Source organism: Trachemys scripta, chromosome 5 (assembly GCF_013100865.1).
Source record: "Trachemys scripta elegans isolate TJP31775 chromosome 5, CAS_Tse_1.0, whole genome shotgun sequence".
Lineage (NCBI taxonomy): Eukaryota > Metazoa > Chordata > Testudines > Emydidae > Trachemys > Trachemys scripta.
In genome coordinates this window covers 129,920,521-129,945,906 of record NC_048302.1, presented here as the reverse complement: position 1 = coordinate 129,945,906, position 25,386 = coordinate 129,920,521, and the positions used below count along the sequence as shown (strand labels likewise).

At 39.7% G+C, this 25,386-nt stretch overlaps 1 protein-coding gene across 4 annotated transcripts in view; it reads left to right on the top strand.

Moving 5' to 3' along the window:
* Positions 1–25,386, top strand: part of CTNNA2 (catenin alpha 2) — a 760,050-nt gene that overhangs the window by 663,720 nt on the left and 70,944 nt on the right. For all 4 annotated transcript variants that reach the window (XM_034772967.1, XM_034772968.1, XM_034772970.1 and 1 more), the window contains 3 exons: positions 11,739–11,831; positions 12,121–12,277; positions 18,794–18,994. In XM_034772967.1, coding sequence (XP_034628858.1) covers positions 11,739–11,831; positions 12,121–12,277; positions 18,794–18,994 — 451 coding nt within the window. The remainder of the gene's footprint in view (positions 1–11,738; positions 11,832–12,120; positions 12,278–18,793; positions 18,995–25,386) is intronic.

The window sequence follows — 25,386 nt, the reverse complement described above, 5'->3', positions numbered from 1 at the left end:
TGAGAGTAAATGTTCATGAGATGATCTAGTCGACATGCATATCTGATTAGTTTTCTATTTTTGAGTTGAGTATATATATTTTAAATACCATAGGGGTTTGGTTATATGTTTTAAAATAAGGTCCAAAGTTAAATTAATCATTTGAGGCATCAAAGTCCACCAGAAATGGTGGAATGGATGCGTGTAATGGAGGGATACTCAAAATATGTGCATTTCAGATTCCAGAAGGAGAGTCAGGAATTGGGCCTCAGAGCTTAAATAATATTAATTTAAACAAAATAGCAAGTTACTATTTAGTAACTAACAATAATCACAGTTTAATCATTTTAAAGGGCCTGTTGATGTTACCGTTACTGGGCCTTTTAAGGCCCTGATTTAGCAAGGTATTTAAGCAGGTGTGCAACTTAACTTACTTTCCTTACTCCATGTTAACTAAGGGTATGTCTTCACAACCGGTCAGATCGCCAGGCAGCGATCGATCCAGCGGGGATCGATTTATCGCGTCTAGTCTAGACACGATAAATCGATCCCCGAGTGCTCTCCCGTCGACTCCTGTACTCCAGCTCGGTGAGAGGCGCAAGCAGAGTTGACGGGAGAGCGGCAGCAGTCGACTCACCGTAGTGAAGACATCACGGTAAGTATATCTAGGTACGTCATTTTCAGCTATGTTATTCACATAGCTGAAGTTGCGTAACTTAGATCGATCCCCACCCCAGTGTAGACCAGGCCTTAGAAACTGATTCTTCAGTAAAGTATTTAGGCACATTTGTATTTGAAGTCAATGAGATTACTCACATACTTAAAATTATGCATGTGCGTGAGTGCCTTACTCATCTGGGTCCCAAATTAGTATGCAGTAACAGTCTCAGCTACTAAATGTGTACATTTTGCAGGGCTGATTCAACAAAAAGCTTTATTTGGGAAGGTCACACAGATTGGCTGTACACCCGCATAGCTGATTCAGCTAGGAGAAACCTGGCCAGTGGAAGTCATAAAACACTGACACTGGTCACAAAAAGATTCAGAAGGCTCATGCAGATAGTTACCTCCAATCATTTCAATGTTTTTTACCCCAGTCCTGAAGGAACAAGGTGGGCAAACCATCCAATCATCCAAATGCCAACTGAAAAACAACAGTGAGAGATATTATCTTGAGACAGAATCAGAGGGGTGGTAAGTGTTATTTCCCCGAACTTCAGAAGGCTCCTTGTACTCATTGATAAGTCTTATATTTTAACAAAAAGTTTGTCTCCAGTGGCTGATATACACAATAATGGTATTGTTCAGGGGTAGGAATGTTTTAGGACTGCACTTAGGTTGTCTCCCGGCTTCATGGAATCTGTTGGTGAATGGGGGAATATCTGAAGAGTATAAAGTAGAAAATATCCAGTAAACTTAATATACATTCATGCACACACACATATACAGCTTTTATGTACACAGTATACATTAAATATACTGGATGTTTATATATCTATATCTATCTATCTATCTATCTATCTATCTATATATATATATATAAACAAAAACAATCTATGTGTATGTGCTTGCATTCCTGATTCATAGATTCCAAGTACATCAGGGATCATTGTTCATCTAGTCTGACCTCCTGAATAACATAATCCATAGAAAGCAACAGAGAGTCCTGTGGCACCTTTAAGACTAACAGATGTATTGGAGCATAAGCTTTCATGGGTGAATACCCACTTCGTCAGATGTTCCAATACATCTGTTAGTCTTAAAAGTGCCACGGGACTTTGTTGCTTTTTACAGATCCAGACTAACATGGCTACCCCTCTGATACGTAATCCGTAGAACTTCCACAAAATAGTTCCTAGAACATATCTTTTAGATAAACATCCAGTCTTGATTTCAAAATTGTCAGTGATGGAAAATCCACCATGACCCTTGGTAAATTGTTCCACTGGTTAATTACCCTCACTGTTAAAATGTTACGCCTGATTAACATGACATGATAATCTCTCCTGAAGTTTTAACAGGCAATTAATAAATACATTCTTGATTTCAATACCAGGAGAGTTGTACATACAGAAGATTATACTGAATATTAGTATGTGCTATTCCAAAATAAGTAATTAATTTCCAGTATACATGTCTGGTGGTGGTTTAAATGAGGAATAATTTTAGTATGAGAACAGCCACCTGCTAGTCTATAATGGTAACTATCCAATAACCTCAGTGGGAATTTATTCGCTAATCATGCTGGTTAGAGTTTGCCAAGCATTTCTGTCTGTCACCTAATTGTACTGCAGTTAAGTTCCCCAGATCCATAGTATTCATGCTGGAGAGGGGATCATATGTAATTCCTAGTGTTCTGCCCAACTGCGGAAGTTTTCTGCAAAGGGAATTAGATTCCACAGAGACTATTTTATGTCATTGAATTCTAAGCTGCTTTAAATACGTACTTCTGTTTCCTGATCTGTGTGGTTTTTTTTAAAAGGCCTATCATTAGGAGTCACATTCTATCTGAGCGGAGCCAATCTTTCACAAAGAAGTTTCTATAAACTCTTGCTCACCCACACATGCAACCACACACAAAAGGGATGCTGAAAGTAGGTACAGAACTTCCACGATTTTGGTTTATAACATGTGCTGTGGAAAATAACTCCATATGTCCATGAGCAGTAACACATACACCCATTTCACTAGTATCTTAGTAATAGCTGTATCCAAGTCACTGCTTTCACCTGGAAATTGATTATGGAGAAAGAAATTTCACCAGTGAAAATGCAGTTTTGAAAATACTAAAATGTAAGGATTTTTCAATGTGTTTTATTTTGGAACCCTCTTACATTTCTAGCGTCTCGTCACGACCAGAAGTGCAAGTACCAAAATGCTGCAAGCAAGCGGGACAGATTCTGATCTCATTTATATTGCTTCAAACTTCACCACCAACTCTATCAGCCCTTATGCAGTCTTCCTTTGGCTCCCTATCAGTTTGCTGGAGGCAGCCTGGCATGGCACAATTGCTTTTCTGTCATCATAGGCCCTTCTGCCTCCTCTCTCTTTCTGTTCTCCTTCCTTTATAGCTGAGCTTGTTTTCCTTATTAGTTCCAGCTCTGGGTACTTGCTCCATGATTGGCAGCTGTGCTGGGGTGCTTGCCAATAGGGTTGGAAGGCTCTCTTTTTCTCTTCTGCCTACAGCCTGTATGGGGTTTGTTAACCCCATTATAACCTCTTATTTGACTTCAGACTGAATTGTTCCAGAGTAGTGAGTGGTGAATTGAATAGGATAATGGACTGTCTCAAGATTATGCAATAACTCAGTGACAAAGCTGGGACTACAGCTCTCCTGACTCTCAGACCTGTTCTTTAGCTAGTTGGACTTACCCCCTGTGACCAGGGTACAGTCCAGACCAGTGTGGGGCTCTGTCATCCCCGCCCTGCAACTTTGGGTGCCTTCCAATGCTTTGCTGAAGTAGCTCCTACCTGGACTGCTCAAAAAACAGCCTTCCAGGATGCAAGCCACACCCTGAGTGTCTGTGTGTATCTGCAGCTTGATAACCACACTTGGGTTACACTCTGGCTCTCACCAGCCTTGGTTATGCCACAGGCTGACCCCAATACATCCCCAGTCCCAAATTCCCCCCAGAAATATATGTCTTGTACTGCCCAGTCTTCTCCTAGACAATACAGATATTTTAAGTCTTATTCCTTTAAGGCAATAACATGCCAATTTATTATCTCAAATAGTTATTCACACACTTCAGTTTAAACACACTGGTTTAGATAAAACAGAAAACCAAGTTTATTAACTACAGAGAGAGAGAGATTGTGAGTACAAGTAATGAGGCATAAAAGTCAGAAATGGTTACAAGAAAAATAAAGATAAAATGGTTACTAATGGTTACTGACTTAACAAACTATATCAGATTCAAGCAAAGTTTCTCACCACTTGCTTTCAGCAGCCATACTGACCACACTCTGTGGGTCACGACCTTTCCCCCAGATTCTAATGACTGCTTCCTTTGTCCATTCAGGAGCAATGAATGCAATGGGCTCTGAGAGAGAGAGGTGCCATGGGGTGTTTGTCCCTCCTTTTGATAGTTTCAGTCCCCGTCTTGCAAAACATTTCCAGATGAGCACTAATAGACAAAGGGCTAGTCTACACCGGCAATGCTAAAGCGCTGCTGTGACAGCGCTTTAACATGTCTTGTGAAGTCACGGCATAGCACTCCTCCACAAGAGGCGTAGCTACCAGCACTGGGAGCGTGGCTTACTTTAAAGTGCTGAAACTTGCTGCGCTCAGGGGGGTGTTTTTTCACACCCCCGAGCGAGAAAGTTGCAGCACTGTAAATTGCCAGTGTAGACAAGTCCAAAGAGTATATGTGGAAGGATGTTCCCTGTTGGCTTTTCTCACTTGTTTGAGCTTCCTTTGTTTCCCTCCCTGCTTGATGGCTCTGTTCACTGCTTAAGTGAAAATTAAGGGGAACACACAATCCTTTTCTTAGGACAGACCTGTTTGCCAACTTCTGTTTGGGCAGGGCTGTGGGGTGCGGAACTTGTATTAATAGCACCATAGAGAGGAATCTTATAACTTCACATACAATGTTGTCACACATATTTTACCAGGACACTACTGAGCAGCAAATTATGAGTTTTTAAATAATACCTTACCAGGCATACTTTGTACAAAGAGAATTACAATAGCATGCATGGTGTGAATACAGGGATGTATTCTGTCACACCACATCCATTATCTAAATTAAGCATATACTCCAGACCTATTGATGATTGTTCATCACTAATTTTCAGCCAGTGGAATATACTATAAATCTCATTATGTTACAAAGAGAAGATTCTGGATGAAGATTCCATTGCACAGAAAAATCATTGTAGTGTTCAGATGTTACTATACCTATGACAATAAATTTACCTGTCTAGCACTGTTAATTAGACTGTAAGCTCTCTAGAGCAGTGATTGTCTTTTTGTTATATTTTAGTATAGTATGTAGTGCAGTGGTGCCCAGATGTCTGACCAAGATGCCTCTAGGTATTATGGAAAACAAAAATAATAATAATTAGTAATGTTAAAAAGCAATGTAATTAGGCTGAATTTTTTTATGCTCAAAAAAGAAATCTGAATTGCAAAACCAACACTGAGTTGCCTGGGTGATGATAGCTCACACAGGTAGGAAAAGAGCAATGCAGGGTCCCAGATGAATAAAAAGAACACTAAATGTGCCTATTTATTTTGTTATTTGGGGACAGTGCTTTCCTACTGTTATTCCAAAACCACATATGCCTAATGAGAGTCTGTTTGGAAACCATTAGTTCATGCTTTATTGCATCATTTTAGGCCAGTGAGGTTTTTAGATAGGAGTTGTGTAGACTGATGCTGAGTGATTCAGCTTTGAACCAGAGCATTAGTTTGTTCATGAATGCAAACTAGTGATTACTTTCCCATTAAAGTCACTGGGACAGATTGATCACTTGTATTTGGGTAGTGGCAAACAAACAATATTGACTAGTTTGTCTGCTCCTGTGAACATGAACATGACTGCTAATTTGAACCTTAAATACTAGCTCTTCCTCCTTAGTCCTGACACCCTTTGAGTTCTTAGCAGCAATTTTAACGCCTACTCCAACCATATTTTAGTTAATGTTGTACATGTCAAAACCCCGGTCCTGCAATAAGCTGCAAGATGGTGGGCTCCTGTCTTTATCAGGAGTCCTGTTGAAGTGAATTACATTCCTCACACATCAGCCTACCCACATCTCATCCCAGAACTAAAATCTGAGCTATTTTATTCTTTTCGCATACAGGAGGCTCGCTAGACCCATTTTAATCTGTGTTACTATTTATAGATTCTCTCCAGCTTGTTGATCTGCCTCCACATACTGAAGTACCTAGAACTGTAGAGAGCATTCAGTGTGTCTTTTCCCCAGTTCTATGTGACCAGGCATCAAGAAAGAGAGTAGCCCCCGGGAGTTTCCTAACAGTAGGAATTGGTACAGCTAGTTGAACTGTGTTCTGTGAAGGAGAAACTGCTGCTATATGTAGTCTGTGATCCTTTGGTTTTTAGCACTTATTTGTGTATCGACAAGAATAGGCCCTATATTGAGCCCATGGAAATCTGTTCATAATACAGAATATGAGTGATTAAAAAAGAATGGGTCGGCAGTTCAGACATTAGAATGGGACTTGAAAGACCTGCTCCCCCGCAGGCTCCCTTTGTAACTTTAGGCAAATCTCTTACTCTTTCTGTGCAATTTTCTTACTCTTACTTTCCTACCTCATGGGGTATTGTGAGGATTAGTACTTCCACAGATGGTGAAGTGTTTGGACACTAAACTAAAGGGGACCAGATACATACCTAAGAGCATGTCTACACTGCCCTGCAGTTCGGACTGTGGGGAGGTGGGGGTGAATCGCAGTGTACACCAAAGGGCTGTGCTGAACCTCCCCCATGTGGACATTGGAGGCACAAACTTAAAGATTTCTAGTTCACACTGATGTGGTCCTCCTCAAACAGGAGTCCATTAATAGTAACTAGTAATTTTGCACCCACAGCATCCACATGAGGAAGTTACAGTGCAGCACTTTGGTGCACACTGCTATTCACACCTGAGTAGTAACTGTGGGGCACTGTAGACATGCCCAGAGATAGATGAGTATAACTAAAGTGTTTTAACATTCTTCTGTTGCTCACTGAAAGGAAATAGCTCACTGCCAATTTTCTTTTCCACAATCCTTAACAGAACCAATGTCAATTATATATATATATATAGGTAAGGCAGTCTCAAACAGTAGTTGCAAAATCACCATTTAAACATGTATTTTTCTATTTTCTTTGAACTGTTGCATAATCACTGAGAGCCCAGAGCATCTGAGTTCTTCTGTAGCGTGCTGCCTTCACCCAATCTGTGCTGTTAGCGGGGTTGGAAAGGGGGAGGGAAAGACTATGCAAATTACTGAACAATACCCTGTAGTATTTATATTTGTATCTCTGCTTTGTTGTAACATATAGTGGAACCTTCATCTGAATTTTCGCTCCAAGCAATTAATTTGTGTTTCTTTGGACTACTTCCAGTGTATCCAGAGCAGCCCTGCTAAATCTTTGAATTTAAGATTAATACAGAGGAAAATACATTTTGATCATCACGATTACTTGTAATAAAATCCCCAAAGGTTCCGTTTAAACTGTGGGAAGTGGAAAGGGTGCAGTTCAGAAATACAAAAGAAAGATATCTGAGCCTGATTCTCATTAACATTCTAGTAGTGCAAAGGGACCTGAAAGATTGTGTAAATGTAAAAGGGCCATATTATCTTTACTATGTCCTAGAACTGCAATTGTAATCCTGTGTACAGTAATAAAGATAAAAATAAATTAAAATAAATATTTTATTTATTTTATTTTAAAAATAAAATACTGTTTTCCAATTGCGCCATATTTTTACTTAGTGCAGGAATATTCCAGTGTCTAAATCACAGAAAAAAAGTATTTTTTTTTTCCAGGACTGATCCTGCATATCTTTTAACTGAAGACAGTGGAGTGACTTACATGATTAAAGATACGTATGTAAGAATTTCAAGGAGAGGGCCTACAGGGCTTAGTCCAGCTAGTGGGGAAGGGAGGAAAAGGTGCTTCTTACACCATCTGTTCATTTCTGCTGATGCTGGGGCTGACCTAGTGGCAAGTAGGCTGGTGGTAAGGACGGCTGGAGGGAGTCTTTCAGGTGAAGGAGGGACTTCGTAGAGCTGGCTACGCTGGTTTGATGACTGCTGACAACTAAGGTCCCTTTGGATCATTCTGATGGTCCAAAAGGAGATCAATGGGGCTGAGATTCTGGACCTTAATGGTTATTTAAGCTGCTGATTAATATTAGTTTAGCGCCACATACATATCGAAAGATGTTTCACCGTTTGCTGATTTGTTTAGTTATCTATTCATTTATTTAAGTACTCTAGAGTCTTCACAACAATCTTAATTCAAAAATGAGAACATTTTAGGCAGTTAGTGAACTCCGTGTGTTCTATAAACGTAGTGGACTGCCCACATTTAAAAAAAAACAACCACATCAACAATCCTGCTACTTTCCAAGCCTACCAAGTCACCTGCTCCCCAGCTGCCCAAAGGGAAAGATGGTATCTGCAGTATGGTTTGCAAGTCATCAAATCTGACATCAGGCAGACCATGGGAGAAAGTCGATTGCAAAGCCAAGAGCCTCTCATGGAGAACACCTCACCAGCAGTCCCCTCTCATTTCTACACATTCTGAAGATTTTGCAATCAGAGCTAAATTCCAGGGGTGAAATCTGGATCCCATTGTAGTCAATGGGAGTTTTGCCATTGACTTCACTGGGGCTAGGATTATATTCCAGATCATAGAAAATTAGGGTTGGAAGGGACCTCAGGAGGTCATGTAGTCCAATCCCCTGCTCAAGGCAGGACCAACACCAATTAAATCATCCCAGCCAAGGCTTTGTCAAGCCGGGCCTTAAAAACCTCGAAGGATGGAGATTCCACCACCTCCCTAGGTAACCCATTCCAGTGCCTTACCACCCTCCTAGTGAAATACTGTTTCCGAATATCCAACCTAGACCTCCTGCACTGCAACTTGAGACCATTGCTCCTTGTTCTGTCCTCACTTTTCTGGTACTTCCCAGTCTATAGACTCTTTGGCATGGTACTCTGTTATTTCACATCCTTAGAACATAATATTAATTGCAGAAGGTTGTACCTTCCAAATTGGGCCCTGCAGGTAAGGAACTTTGGACAGGTCACTGTGCTACCCAAATGTCTGGATATTATTCAATATACATGTTTGAAATGGTACTGCTGTGTACTGCAGTCTTGACAAGGTGCCATGATTGTGTCAAGGTGCTCAACCCATTTCATTGTCATTTTAAAGCAATCCAGATCCAAGGCTGTTGATCTGTGCATGTGGCACTATTAAGAGAATTCCTATTAATGGTAAATAATTTATCATCCAATGAGGGTTCTTCATAATACATATTGTTGTTATGAAATGTGAACACCAAAAACAAGGTTTCCCTGTACCTCTGAAGAACTCTCTTCTCTTATTTTAATAATATCATGATCCAAGTTAATCATAGTCAATAAACATGAGAGAAAATTTGCACGATTGAGGGGTTGAATGAGCTAAAATGTGTTCTTGTTCTTGAAGCCACACTTAACAGCATTAAAAAAAAAATTCCCCCCACAAGTCTTGTCAAATAATGTGATGTCTATCTCACGCTGTGCTTTACAGGCACAATTTCTCTTATGATGAGTTGGTCTAAAATTCTAATTTGTACTAAAGTGTAACCTCCGGTGTAAGATTTGTTTGCTGCTGTGCACAGTTTTTGAGTCAGTTGGACAGATCCTTAACTGCTTTAAATTGGTTTCACTTGATTGTAATCAATGGACATGGCACAATATTTGTACAAGAATTAAAACAACTCAGGGAATGGAAGAGATTATAGTTGATATACATCAACAAATTTGCATTTTGGATATAGATAGGTATCATGCATATTACGGTGCATATTGAATATGGTCATTGGTTACTCTTGGATTCTTTATTGTATTGATCTTTATACCAGACTCTACATTCGGTTCCCCATATTATGTATGTTGGATTTTACAAAAAAAAAAAAAAAAAATTGTCCCAGGATGACTCGATACAGACCCTTACAAAGTAGTTTCCAAATATTATCCTCACCAGAAGGAACCAAGAGAGCGATTAATACAGAGAAAAAAGAAGCACATTTTATTTCAATGTCAGTGCAATGAGAAGAGTCTGTTCCCAGTAGAATTGGAGAGATCATGCCAGCTTGATAGTTTTATTGCCATTTCAAGAGACCTATTATGGTCCTATTAAAGTGACTTTCAATTCCATATCGCTCATACCTGAGAGAAAGTAAGATGTATAGTACATTTTGGGCCTCAGGACAATTCTTTCATTTTGATCATCATAAAAAGAAAAGAAAATCTAAAAGATGACTTATTTTATAATATGAGGACCCTGGTTTATGCTGAATGTAACATTGTTTGCTGGTATTTAAGTCTGTAATCCTCCTATACATTTTATCAACTCACCTACTGCATTCCAATTACTATTTGGTATAGTTTTTATTTCCAGTGAAGATTAAAGGGTACTGCTAGATGTATGCAAAAAAATGTGACTACAGAAAACAGCAAATTAGTTGGAGTATGTCAGCTTAGGAGAACATTTCTGATATGAGTGCTGTAAGGGTGTTAATAAACAGACTAACTCGTTTGTCTCACCATTGAATGAAAATAAGAATCACTGTGTTATAATAAAATCTTGCCTGGGAAGTGCCTAGAAGACTCTTTGAAGCCTAGGGTGGTTTCCTTCCATGGATTTTGACACAGCGATACATGCAAACCACATTCTAAATAACTGTGAAATGAAATGGGTTCTGTGAAGAACAGATGGATCAAGGCTAAATATGGTGATGTGCACTGGAGACAGGAACAGATTAATACCACAAGGGGAGACTAAAGGAAAATTGGAAAGACTGGGGTATTAGAACTAATTCATGAATCATTTCCAACTGATAGTTCTGCCTTCAGGCACAATGAATAATACCAAGACAGCATCTTTAAAAATGTATGTGTGTTTTGATGTAGCTTAGAATTCAGAGCCATACTTCCTGGTGAAATTAAAAGAAAAGTTCTTTGCTGTTCTTAAAAAAAATACTCATATTTCTAAACAGTACACGTGCAACATTGTTTAGTTTTTTGTACTCTGGCATGAATTGCTATTTTAACAAGTTAGATCAAACTCCCCTCTGTGACACAAAGCCTTTGAAAATGAATTTTTTTGCATGGATGTTCTGTAGCAGTTAGGAGACTTGATTCCCCCATTCACATCCAGGCTATAGAGCTCCAGCCCTTCTAGTGGTTAAGGGCAAGATTTGACTGGTAGGTCTGCATGCACGTCTCCATAACTCTTCCCAGCCTACTCCTGCTCCAAACACCCTCAGCATTATAATGGCTCTAACCCGCCCCCTTCCTGAACCAGTGCTCCACAGCACATGGAAAGATACATACCTGTAAATGAGATCTGGATATCATGTCCTCCTTAATGTCGTTTTTAACGATTACATTCCATGAGATCAGATTCTGATATCCTCACTGAATGGTACCTTACACTGCATGCAGCCCCATTGAAATAAATGGGAGTACTTGAGAAATAAGGTACTTCTCAATATGAGTAAGGGCATCAGAATCTGAGATTGAAAGGAGTACTCAAGCAGTAGGGAACTTCTGTGTGTGAGTACTGGTATCAGAATGTTGGCTGTGGTTAGCCAACCTGAGCTGTGCCTGTTAGGACCTCTGAATCTCTTCAGTGTGGCATGACTATCAGGATATGACAGAGCCTGAACACTGTTATTCATAACAAACATGGAGAGAGAAAGAAACAGCTCGATAATTGTTTTGAAACGTTAACAATTTCCCGAGAAATCTTACAGGAAGTGTCATGTACGAACTACGGAGAGGTACAGAGCACTTGGCTGTGAAGGAAAATTTTGTGAAATATCTTAATACTGTGGATGGCTGAGGGTTACTTTGCAAGAGAGGAAACGATCTGCATGGGTTTCTGCTCAGTGGCATAAATGATGCAGTTTGATGCTTCTAATATGATTCTCTCATTCTAAGCAAGGTTCAGTAATAATATTAAAAAAGATATAAAATGTAGCATTTGCCTGAAAACCTGATTCTCAGTCTGCTGTTTTCATTTCAGGTTGCCAATCTGGCCTGTTCTATCTCCAATAACGAAGAAGGTGTGAAGTTAGTCCGTATGGCAGCAACCCAGATTGATAGTCTGTGCCCACAGGTAGGCAACATTCTTGCTGCAAAGTACTCAAGAACTGTTAAAGCATTAAAGAGCATAAGGTATTTGACAGAGAAAAATGTCCCATATGAAGATTATAGCCTTGCCTTTTTCATTATATTGTTGATTGCCTTGCAAAAACTGTGAAAAATACATTTGTATTGTGAGACTTGCTTAATGAACAAAATGAGCACAGTGCACAGCTGTGCTTTTAACGTAGTATTTAATCAATTTGTTCTTTCCCTTGAGCAAAGTTTTGTCATTTCTTGTAACAACTTATTCTAAATAATAGGTAATAAATGCTGCACTCACGTTGGCTGCCAGACCCCAGAGCAAAGTAGCTCAGGACAACATGGACGTCTTTAAAGATCAGTGGGAGAAACAAGTGAGAGTTCTCACTGAGGCAGTTGATGACATCACTTCTGTGGACGACTTCCTCTCTGTCTCAGGTACGGGGATCAAAGGAGCCGCCTAAAATAAACCAATAAATTAAAGTAATGGTCACATTAGAAAGACAGCTAGAATTACAGCCAAGTTATTAGTCCGTTCTTCCAGCCACTTAGAATGCTGGCTTGCTGAACTCAGTGGGAGAGATCAAGTCCTGCCAATTAATCCCTAATAACTGGTCATTGTACATTTGGTATTATTCATGAAAGAACCTCAAAGTAGACCACCACAGAATTCAACCCATACTATTTCCCAAGGCTTGGCTGCTCTCAGAGATCCTCTCAAAGGATTGCTCAGCCCGTACTCTATGTCCTTTTCTCATAACGGCCAATTCCACCTACCTTTTCTGTCTTTTGGGAGATGTTTTGAATTTCAAATCCCGATGGGGCTAAAACAATTGCCGGTAAAACAAGTATAAATTTTTAGCACCAGTTTTCCCCTTCTTATGAACAAAATTCATTGCTAGTGCATGTATTCGTAGTTGGACAGCTACTTATCTACCTAATTTGCATCTTTTAGTTTCCGGTGGCTAACATATGCAGCCAAAATGAGTTGAAGGTGTTGCCCCTATAGAAAGAGAGGCTGGGCAGGAGCCTGGCTGAAAATCTGGCCTTTATTGTTTCTCTGCGTGCTGCAGTAAATGGCAAAGCAACTTCATGGAATCAAAGAAGTTAAGAGATGGAGACCCAGGTTCTCTGGTGCAGTCCATTCACTTTGTTCCACTCAGGTGGTACAAAATGGATGGATTCTGGGCAGAAATATTCAGCAGAGATTTTCCTTGTGGAGGAAAATTCTTCACTGGTGTAAACCTGGCAGAGGTAACTCCTGTGCCAGTCACTCGGGTGCACACACTAGTTGTTCTAACTAATATAAGGACCAGGCAACCAGTGAATTATGGAGTTATAATTGGCTTTCTGATGCACTCCCCCAACCTGCACCTAGCAGAGCTCAAATGTAGGGGAGGGTTGAGCCTGGAAAAGACCTATTAGATTATCAAATCCATTTCCCCACAGTGCAGGATTTCTGTCTTTGCTGTAATTAGCAGAGACAGCTTCAAGCCACAGAATTCTGAGTTGGTTCCAGATTCCAAGCCTCCCAGACTTCAGGGTTTGTTTGAGCTCATTATAAAGATATGGATCACAGGCAAAATTTGAATCCAGGTCTGGGTTTGGATTTCAAGTTCAAACTTCAGAGGTGTTCATGCCTAGAGTTTTGGCTGGACCTGACTGTATTGCCAATAAGTACAGAAGAATTTGGACCACTCTTTTTACACTTATTAATGTCTTGTAACAGGCTGCCACCAGTGTTTGCAAATGTTATTCTTGATTGTCACAGCCCTTACCCAAGAGCGAGAGAAAGGATACCTTACTCTATTTCATAGTCTTTCTCAGACTGTAAGCAAATGGGTGGGAAGGGGAAAGAATGAAGTGTAAGTTGAAGGATACCTGATGTGGCCCTTCACCCCTTTGCTCACCCACCAGAATAGCTGGCCAGGAACACAGTAGAGAGCAAGCTGTTCCACAAAATGAGGTAAAGTATCTTACTCCTCACCCAAATACAGGAAGGAAAGGGAAAGGGATTAGGACTCTCTGGTTCACAGTCTTTTCTCTCTGCTGCTTCTGGGGAGGTGTAAATACACACTACTCCATATGGCAGAATGTAAAGTTACAATCTAGCTATAAGCAGCTAGTGATCCTGCTGCAAAAAGTGGTCTGTTTGTGTGTTTGACTCACTGTTGCAGGTAGCTTGTTATCCTAGCAAGATATAAGGTAGGTGGAATTGGCCGTTATGAGAAAAGGACATAGAGTACGGGCTGAGCAATCCTTTGAGAGGATCTCTGAGAGCAGCCAAGCCTTGGGAAACAACATGGGCTGAATTCTGTGGTGGTCTACTTTGAGATTCTTTCATGAATAATACCAAATCCTAGGAAAGGGATAAGTTTTTACTTGCTACAACTTGTGTCAACTGTGCGGAATCCAGTTATACTTCTTTTGTGTATAAAAAGGTAATAACAGCTATCTTAGAAAAAAGAAGAGGCACATTTTACATGAAATAATGTAAACAGTTCTTGTTTCCAAGTAACAGGAAAATCCCTATTTCTATTATGCATTTGCTCTCTATTCTTTGTGAATTTTGGCAGATGAGGCATTATTGGATCTTAACATCATATTAGGAAAGATTTTGAATATATACTTTTCTTTCCTGAGGCATATGCTTTTAAAAATAAACCCAGATTCAAACTGGAAATAAGTAGAATGGTTTCATAATTCAATCAGTGTGTGACGTTATAATCTAAAGTGCACATTTCAAAAATACTATTTTTAAATAGAGTGTGTGGAGGGGGGGAGGGGAAGGGTGGCTTATTCATCCCTAGAAAGGATTCCTTCATTTTCATTTTTTTTTTTCTGTTTGGTTGCATCTTGTTATTCCTGGTAACAAGGAAATGGTGCGATTGAGCCTGATTACACTCCACGATTCAGCCCCAATACAGAGTGCTTACAACAAGCCATGACAAGGAAATGAAAATTGACTGTCAGAAAACTGGGCGCTGCAGAACGTGGGAGAGCATAGATTTTGATTTGACAATTGGTGCTGGCAAGCACCTTTGAGCTCTACAAATAATGGCTGGACCAAGCCTGTGGTCCATAGATACAGTCCACAAGCTGAGAAGCTGCTATTTGATTATTTATTTTTGTTCTACTGTTCAAAGCAAAGCACTTGCATCCATAAATTGCCCGTTCTTCCCCGGGGTAATTTGTACTGACTCTGTTTTTCAGAAATCAGTTTATTCTCGTAATATATTTATTGGGGATAAGCTTGAGTTACAAAACTTGGAACCAGATCCAAATTTTTCCAAGGTGGGTCAAATCTGGGGTTTCAGTTCAGGTCTATCTTTTCAATATTTTATTTTCTTATCTGTTTAAAAATGATGTACTATCCCACCCTGTTTAGAGAACTCTGCTCTATTAGTCAGCTCTGAAGTCTTGGCTTCAATCAGAAATTCACACAAAGAAGCAATAGCTTATTTTTAGTTGTTAAACCATTAAAGTATTAAAAACCGGTTGGTGACTGGTTAAGAATTTCTGACAAAGTGACCCCTCCCCGCTTATTACCCCATGCCACAACTGATGGCACATTTTTATCGGTGCAGTGGCTACAGAAGGAGGCTGAGATTAATTTTAATCAAATGCTTTACATTTCAAATACATTGTCCATTCGTATTTCTAAAAGTGTTTCACTTCAGGCAAAATGTGGGCATGCTGTGCTAAGCAAAATGGGTTTAAAAAAAATCTTTTAGCAGAGTAACATTTTTGATATGTATTCATGTACTTTTTTTGAAGAGAATTTTCCCTTTGAAATGACCTTTGTTCACAACACTGGAGAATTTCAGTTCTCATTCAGAAATGTTATAATTTGAAATGCAACATTCTTAACTTTCCTGGAAAATTTAAATGAGTGAACCCTGAGATCTTTGGCAAGGCACATGACAATTTTAGTCTATTTTTGTAACCCTGGAATGGCTAAAAAAAAAAGCAATTGGTTAAATGATCAACCTTGGTTTATTGATCATGGCATCTTACTACAAGGTACATCATTTTATCTCCAGCTCATTTGTGGTGGTACTGGCAGAAAAGGAAGTTGCACGTCAGATTTGCCTGTGATTAGCCAAATGTAAAATTCAGATATCACTTTTATTGTTGAAATGCCTTTTTGAACTATGTTGATTCAACACATGACAGTGCTGTGTAAGGCACGCATTATATACTGCAGTGTATAAAACCTGGCGGCCAGCTTGTGTAAATTGGTGTATCTCCTTTACTTTCAATAGAGCTACAATAATGTACACCAGCTGATCTTGCCATATGTTCATTAGTATGGTATCATGATACGCACAATCACTGACACTTAAGAGCATGTTCCCTGCTATAAAATCTTCCCACTTTTGTTCCTGGTCTGGTGGGAAGCGGATGAACTGTTTGCTCCTCCACTTCCTGCGCTCTGCATGGAGTCCCTCACTTCTCCTGGATCTGAATGCAGTGAGGGACACACAAACCAGCTCTTGCTGCCTCTACTCTTCCACTGCTGATTCCATTTGCACGGGTATGGAGAGGAACCCCTGAAAAATCTCTCACTCCCCTGGATAATTTCTTAAGACACTCTACTGCCCGTCTAATAAGACTCCTGGGTGAGAGGTGGTAGAGAGGATACACAATAGTACTTACAAAGGTAAAAAAAAGATTATTTTACAAAATGATGAGAGACAGCAAGTGGAAACTAAACCCCGACCCCTGTGTCCATGGCAAAGAGCTCTGGGGTGAAATTCTGACTCCATTGCACTCGTGACAAAATTCTTATTGACTTCATTGTGCCAAGAATCAATTGCCTGTGCTCCCCAGCCACCAGAAAGTTACCTACTAAAGTTCCTTCTCTACAGAGTCTCTTGTGAAGATGCAGGTTAGGGGTCAGGATGTTGGACTGGCCATGCTCTCAGATGTCATGCTACTATCACTGCCTGGTGACTGAGTATGTGCAAACTTTCTTCACAAGAGTGAATTTTACCCGTGATGTAAACCTAACTAACAGGCTCCAAACACTCATTGACTTTCAATAGCAGTTGGGTGCCTAATTCCTTTAGATGCCTTTGAGACTCACACCCTAAATATTTTCAGTATTAAACAGACTAATCTTCCAAATATTGACTTCTTGTCAATGCATATACAGAATGTATGGCCATATTATACTCCAGTTTTATTTATTGTTATTTTAGTAACTCTTAAAAGTTATTTAATTTAAGAGTTGATATTTGAAGTGAATTTCAGTGTTTGAGAAAAGTACCAGATTTACGACCCTGGAAATCCCAAGAGCTGTACTTACCCTTAAAATAATTCTTGGATCCGTCTGTGCCTCAAGATCGTTCTGGAGTGACAATGTGTAGTGTGAGAAGGGTAGTTAAGTTCACAATGGTAAGTAAGTTCACTGGTTTGTCCACTCTGCTGAGACTCTGAATAATGGTGCCAAGTAATGCTAGTTAAGTAGGTGAATTTTGTGGTGAGAAGACCTAATCAACCTATTTAACACAGGATAAGTCACCAAATAGACATTGGACAGAAATTAATTTTGATCAGTACTGACCTAGGTTCAGATTCAAAACAGTGACCTGTGATGTAAAGCACCATAACTTATTATGTACCCTTATTAAGAGACTACAGTACCCCCCAGAAATGGCCTAAAGTACAGTGGTAATAATATTGTAAGCTGTTGTGTTTTAGTCACATATGACACAGTCCTACATGACATTCTCAGAAACAAACTAGGGAAATGTGGTGTAGATGAAATTACAATAAGGTGGGTGCACAATTGGTTGAAAAACCTTACTCAAAGAGTAGCTTTTAATGGTTTGCTGCCAAAGTGGAAGGACATATCTAGTGGGGTCCCTCAGAGGCCTGTCCTGAGTCTGCTACTATTTAATATTTTCATTAATGGCTTGGACAATGGAGTGGAGAGTATGCTTATAAAATCTACAAATGATACCAAGCTGGGAGGGGTTACAGGCCCTTTGGAGGAGATTATTATAATTCAAAATGGCCTTGATAAATTGGAGAATTGATCTGAAATCAAGATGAAATTCAATTATGAAAAGTGCAAATTACTACACTTGGGAAGGAAAAAGCAAATGCACAACTATATAATGAGGAATAATAACTAGCTAGGAAGTAGTACTGCTAAAAAGGATATGCAGTTGTAGTGAATGACAAATTGAATATGAGTTAACAATGTGACGCAGTTGCGAAAAAGGTGATTATTGTTTGTAGGGTGTATTAACAGGAGTGTTGTAAATAAGACGTGGGAGGTAATTGTCCTACTGTACTAAGCATTGGTGAGTCTTCAGCTAGAGGATTGTGTCCAGTTTTAGGCAAGACACTTTAAGAAATGTGGACAAATTGTAGAAAATCTAAAGAGCAACAAAAATGGTAAAAGGATTAGAAAACCTGACCTATGAGGAAAGATTAAAAAAAACTCGCCATATTTAGTCTTGAGAACAGAAGACTGAATGAGGACCTGATAACAGTCTTCAAATGTGTTAAGGGCTGTTATAAAGAGGATGGTAATCAATTATTTTCCATGTCTACTGGAAGTAGGACAAGTAGTAACCAGTTTAATCTGCAGGAGGGGAGATTTAAGTTAGATATTAGGGAAAAAAATCTTTCTAGCTATAAAGATAGTTAAGCTCTGGAATAGGCTTCCAAGGAAGACTGTGGCATTCCCATCAATGGGAGTTTTTAAGAACAGGTTGGACAAACACCTGTCAGGGATGGGCTAGGTTTACTGTGCCTCAGCTCAGGGAACTGGACTAGATGACCTCTTGAGGTTCCTTCCAGCCCTATATTTCTGTGATTCTATGATTCCATGATTCTAAAGTACTCAGAACAGACAAGTTATTCTTTATGACTCAACAGTTGCAGTATACTCATATAAGCCTAGCTATGAACTGAAAATTATGTGTGTTCTTTTTGCAGAAAACCATATTCTGGAGGATGTGAATAAATGTGTGATCGCCCTCCAAGAGGGGGATGTTGATACACTGGACAGAACTGCAGGTGCAATCCGTGGTCGTGCAGCCAGAGTCATTCACATCATCAATGCAGAGATGGAAAACTATGAAGCTGGAGTTTATACCGAGAAGGTACTGGAAGCTACAAAATTGCTCTCCGAAACTGGTAAGCTTACTCTAACTAAGCTCGCTAACACATTAAATTCCTAACCAGTTTAAGTCTATATTTTCAAGACTGTAATTTAGAAGAGCATCTGTGCTCTCTCTGTGTGGGTGGATCTGCTTGTTAGTGAATAAAGTTCATGTTTCAAAACAAAACAATAAAAAATACACACTGACATGCTGAAAAAAGTACAGAAAAAATAAATCCAAATAATAAGGCTAATTTCAAAACCTCATGTCCTCTCTCCAAAGGTCTAAGAAAACCTCAGAATTAACAATGTTTCAGTGAAAGTACTTTGGAATGACTGACAATTCATGAGTATATCATTTAAAAAGTAATAAAATGTCATAGTTATTTCATAGAAGGACTATATGCAGAATCAGAAACTCTTTCCACTCCTGTTCTCACTCACATACTTATTGACCACAGTAGTTGATCTAGGCTTTGTACTCACCAGGATATTGCCAATTGTGACAAATAACCAATGAGCAATTCAAACACATGTAGCAACAGATAATATAAGTAACTGTAATGTTAGAGTTAAGCAATCAGATTTGTTGCTGCAACATAGTGAATCCTTTATCACTGGTAGCATGTTTGTTAATTCTTGATATATAAATCAGGCTCTAAAGCAAGCTAACAAAATATATTGATATATGCATTATAATTTATTATTATTTTATTGTTCCAATTGAACAGTGTGGCCCCATGAATGAAACCGGGAAAGGTGAATTGTTAGTAGCTCTGCTTTCTATGTCCCTTCATTGGAGATTAAGGACTGAATCCCAGATTCTGACTGTACATCTTTCAGTATATGATCAAAACTAGAGGAGGCTAGGAAACAAACTTTGTCTTCTCAGAACTGGTGAGGGACATTTCAAAGGAGGATTTAGCATTTGGGCGCATGATCTGCACATAATATTATATACCCTGCCACTTAGTCCTAATCAGCATACATCCCCTAAACACCTCTCTGTCTTATATTTGGATAAACCCAGAGAAAGGGGATGATTGGGACTAGAGAGCTTATTTTATGGGAGGAGACAAACAGAACTTGGCTTGGTTAGCCTAGCAAAACAAAGGCTGAGAGGGGATATGATTGCTGTCTATAAATACATCAAAGGGGCAAAAACAAGGGAATGAGAACAGTTATTGAAGTTTAAGGACAATGTTGGCACAAGAACAGATGGGTAAAAATTAGCCAGGAATAAATTTAGGTTGAAAATTAGAAGGTTTCTAGCCATCAGTGTGAAGCTCTGGAACAGCCTTCCAACAGGAGTAGTGGGGAACAAACAACCTAAGTGGTTTAAGATGGAGTTGGATACATTTATAAATGGGAGTATAGGATGGGCTGCTTGTGTTAACAGGTGACAAGACTTCATGACCCATGTGGTCACTTCTAGTCCTGTGTTCCAAGAGAGTGAGAATTTGGCCCTCTATGCCTTTGAAGATGCTGGAGTGGTCATCCTCTCACCGTAGTGCGATTCCATAGAAAATCTTTGTATAGTTCTTAGTCAAGGAAACACAAGAGGATCAGAAAGTGGTTATTTTAATTCCATATTTATTGCATAATCAATACAAGATGAAAGGTTTTTAACCATAACTTTAGAAAGGGCATTTCATGAGCAAAATAATGTAAACTCTAGCAATAAGCAATTGTCATGGATTCACAAAAGGAAGATATGACCTATCCAGTGTGAATGGGTTCTTGGGTCAACAGACTTTCATAAAACCAGCAAAATATACTGAAGTTTATTTCCATTAAAGTCTTCATTAGTAAACTGAGCGATTTCTGAACAATATGAATTCATTGTTAAATAGAACAAAATTAATTTTCAGACATTTTATTATGCTAACATTTCTGGACCAATTTTATGTAAAATGTGTCCAATTCATCTTCCATATAACTAATTTACAATGATAAAAACACAATGAAATGGATCTACAACAGGGACATTAAATACTTACATTGCATAGTTAACGTGTTCTTTAATAAAGCCTGAATTATAACAAAGTGCTAATTATATTAAGTGCATCTTTTCCAAGCCCTTCTGTGAGATCTGGGGAAAAAATGGACCTGGTTGCTGTAATATAGAGAAAGAGGTCTCCAAATTACAGATACTGTATTTTAAAGCGTGCATTTCAGTTCATTCTGTTCTCTCTCTCTCTCTCAGGTACTTATATGTCCCCTATAACTGTAGTATCTTAGCAACTCAGAATCCTTAATATATTTATCCTCACAACATCACCATGAGCAAATTGCTATTAACCCCTTTTACTTACGGGGAGCTGTGGCATAGAGAGACACTACATGCCTACAAGGTCACACAAATAGTCTCTGGCAGAGCAGGGAATTCAACCCTGGTTTCCTGATCACTAGGTTAGCACCCTAACTGCTTCCTTCTTTCGTGGAAGTGTATTGAAATGTCCTTTTTGCAAATTGTATATCTTGAAGACAACACAATTAGGGGAAACTAAAGCAATAATCATATTAATACCACATTTGTCTGACCAAATATTGCACTATTTGTCAGTAGATACTAATGTGCTTCACAATGGCATTGTCACCTCCAGACTACAAAGAGTGTAACAGAGGCCCAAATGGTGAAGGGATTTCACTCCAGTCATGGTGTGAGTTAGCGCTAGAGCTGAAGTTGGAACCCAGTTCCCTAATTCCAATCCCCTGCTCCATCCTCAAGATCAAAGTCACTGCTTATCTTATTCTCATAAGACAGAAGTAGATTTGTGACTATAAATCCATAGACTTTAATGCCAAAAGGGACCATCATGGTCATCCAGTCTGATCTCCTGCACATCTAGGCCACAGAACCTCACCCACCCAGTCCTGTAGAAGGTCCATAACCTCAGGCTGAGTTACTGACGTCCTCAAATCTTGATTTAAAGATTTCAAATTACAAAGACTCCACCATTTACTCTAGTTCAAACCAACAAGTGACCTGTGTCCCACATTGCAGAGGAAAGAAAAACAAAATAAAAAAAGAAGAAAAGAAAACAATTTGACCTGGGGGGAAATTCCTTCCCAATCCTAAATACAGTGATCAGTATACCCTGAGCATGTGGTTAAGATCCACCAGCCTTACACCTGGGAAAGAATAGAACATAAGAGAATAAGGGTACGTTTTCACTTACCGGAGGGTCCGGCGGCAGGCAATCGATGTTCTGGGATCGATCCCGGAAGTGCTCGCCGTCGACGCCGGTACTCCAGCTTGCTGAGAGGAGTACGCGGCATCTACGGGGGAGCCTTCCTGCCGCGTCTGGACCCGCGGTAAGTTCGGACTAAGGTACTTCGAATTCAGCTACGTTATTAACGTAGCTGAATTTGCGTACCTTAGTCCGAAGTGGGGGCTTAGTGGGGACCAGGCCTAAGAATGAGCATCTAGCTTGGTATCCTGTCTTCTGACAGAGGCTGGCACCAGATGTTTCAGAGGGAATGAACAGAACAGGGCAATTATTGAGTGATCCATCCCCTTTCATCCAGTCCCAGTATCTGGAAGTCAGCAGTTCAGAGACACCCATAGCGTGGGGGTTGTATCCCTGACCATCTTGGTTAATAGCCATTGATGGACCTACCCTCCATGAACTCAGCTAATTCTTTTTTGAAACCAGTTGAACTTTTGACCTTCACAGCCTGCTCTGGCAACAAGTTCCACAGGTTGACTGTGCATTGTGTGAAGAAGTATTTCTGTTTGTTTAAAATCTGCTGCCTAATAATTTCATTGAGTGACCATGGTACTTGTGTTATGTGAAGGGGTAAATAACACTACCTTATTCACTTTCTCCACACCAGTCATGATTTTCATGACCTCTGTCATATCCCCTCTTAGTCGTCTCTTTTCTAAACAGAACAGTCAGTCTTTTTTAATTTCTCGTCATATGGAAGCTGTTCCCTAATCATTTTTGCTGTCTTTCTTTATATATTTCTTTCAATTCTAATATAACTTTTTTGAAATGGGATGACCAGAACTGCATGTAGTATTCAAGGTGTGGGCGTACTATGGATTTAAATAGTGGCATTATGATATTTTCTGCCTTATTATCTATTCCTTTACTGATAGTTCCTAACAATCTGTTAGTTTTTTTTTAACTGCTGCTGAACATTGAACAGATGTTTTCAGAAAACTATCTATAGTGACTGTAAGATCACGTTAGCAGTTAATTTAGACACCATCATTTTGTATGTCTGGTTAGGATTATGTTTTCCAATGTGCATTACTTTGCTTTTGTCAACACTGAATTTCCTCTGCCATTTTGTTGCCCAGTCGCCCAGTTTTGTGAGATCCCTTTGGACAGTCAGCTTTGGACTTAACATCTTCAATAATTTTGTATCGTCTGCAAACTTTTGCCACTTCAATGTTTACCCCTTTTTCCTGATCACTTCTGAATATGTTGAACAGGACTGATCCCAATACAGATCCTTGGGGCACCCCACTTTTTTTTCTCTCTCCACTGTGAAAACTGACCATTTATTTCTATCCTTTGTTTCCTACCTTTTATCCATGAGACGACCTTCTCTCTTTTTCCACAACTGCCTATTTTACTTAAGAGCCTTTTGTAAAGGACTTTATCAAAGTTTTTCTGAAAATCCAAGTACACTATATCCATTAGATCACCTTTGTCCACATGTTTGTTGACCCTCTCAAAGTATTTTAATAGATGGGTGAGACAGGATTTCCCTTTACAAAAGCTGTGTTGACTATACCTCAATGTATCATTGTCATTTATGTTTCTGATAATTCTGTCTTTTACTATAATTTCAATCAATTTACTTGTTACCAAAGTTAGTCTACCAGCCTGTAATTACCAGCATTGCTTTTGGAGCCTTTTAAAAAAAATAGGTGTTACGTTAGCTATCTGCCATTCATCTGGTACAAAGGCTGATATAAGCAATAGGTTACATACCACAGTTAACAGTTCTGCAATTTCATATTTGAGCTCCTTCAGAATTCTTACGTGAATACTATCTAGTTCCGCTGACTTACTAGTATTTAATGTATCAATTTATCCCCAAACCTCCTCTACTGACACCTCAATCTGGGACAGTTCATTAAATTTGTCCCCTAAAAAGAATGGCTCAGGTGTAGGAATCTCCCTCATATCCTCTGCAGTGAAGACCCATTCGAAGAATTCCTTTAGCTTCTGTGCAACAGCCTTGTCTTCGTTGAGTGCTCCTTTAGTACCTCGAATGTCCCATGGCCCCACTGATTGTTGGCAGGCTTCCTGCTTCTACTCGTTCTGACTGCAAGTCATCTTGTCTTCTCTTCTCACTTGCAATCTTCTGAGAGTCGTTCTCTATGTTCTTGGGGCTCCAAACTCTGGCTATCTCCATGGTCTATTCCCCTCTCCTTGTAGGGTTATTCACACTTTCTCTTCTTCCTTTGTCTACCATCTTCTGTTACTGACTGCCTCTCTGCTCCATTTTCTGACTCACCAAACCTATTCCTCAGGTCTATTTCTCCTTCACTAGCCAGTCTTTCCCTTTGTTTTGTTCTCATAGTCACATGCTTCCACTAGCCACTTTCCTCATCATCTACTCAAATCTCCTATGAAACTCAACCATAGTTTTTAGCTGCATCTCCTAACCTTAGCTCTTCTCTTCCATTGGATCTATCGGGTGGCACTTCAGTCATACAGGCAGGTGTGACTCCTGTGCTGCTGTCTGGCCAGTTGGCTGCAAGGAAGCCACACCTCCTAATCAATGTTCAGCTGTAATCAAAGGCTCTGCTTCTCTCAGTACACACTGCCCCCTACCAGACTTTGCAAACTGAAAGCAAACCAGCAAGCAAACAGACTCTCAAGTACTCACTCACAGCCACTAGGGAACAGGGGTTTGCTTGCCTCTGTTCTCCTCCAACAGATCTCCAGTCAAATCTTCTGCTTTCAGCTCTCTCTCTGCTGGCCCCTGGGCCACTGCTCAGAAAGCAAAACACTGAAGAATAGGAGCTGCATTTCAGTGGAAGCACACATGACTGTGAGCCAGAAAACAGTAACACAGGCACAAATCCTGGCTGTGTGCAAGTCTGTGGAGCTACACTGATTTACACCAGGGGAGCATCTGGCTCATAGTATTTTGTACTTATACAGTGTAGTGTTTTTCCACCTGCAGTTCTCAAAACACATTACAAAGGTATGATTGGTCGTGCTTTACAGATTATTATATTGAGACACAGAAGGGTGAAATGACTTGCCCAAGTCACATAATGAGTCAATGGATGAGCTGAGAGGAGAGCCCCTCCTAACTCAATTCTGTGCCCAGTCCATAGGCTCATATTCCCTCCAGGGTTGGGTTCAACAAAGTCACAAGTTGTGGTGCTGGTTCTGCCACAGACCAACTGTGGCGCCTTATGCAAAATCCCTTAACAACTTTTTCCTTTGGT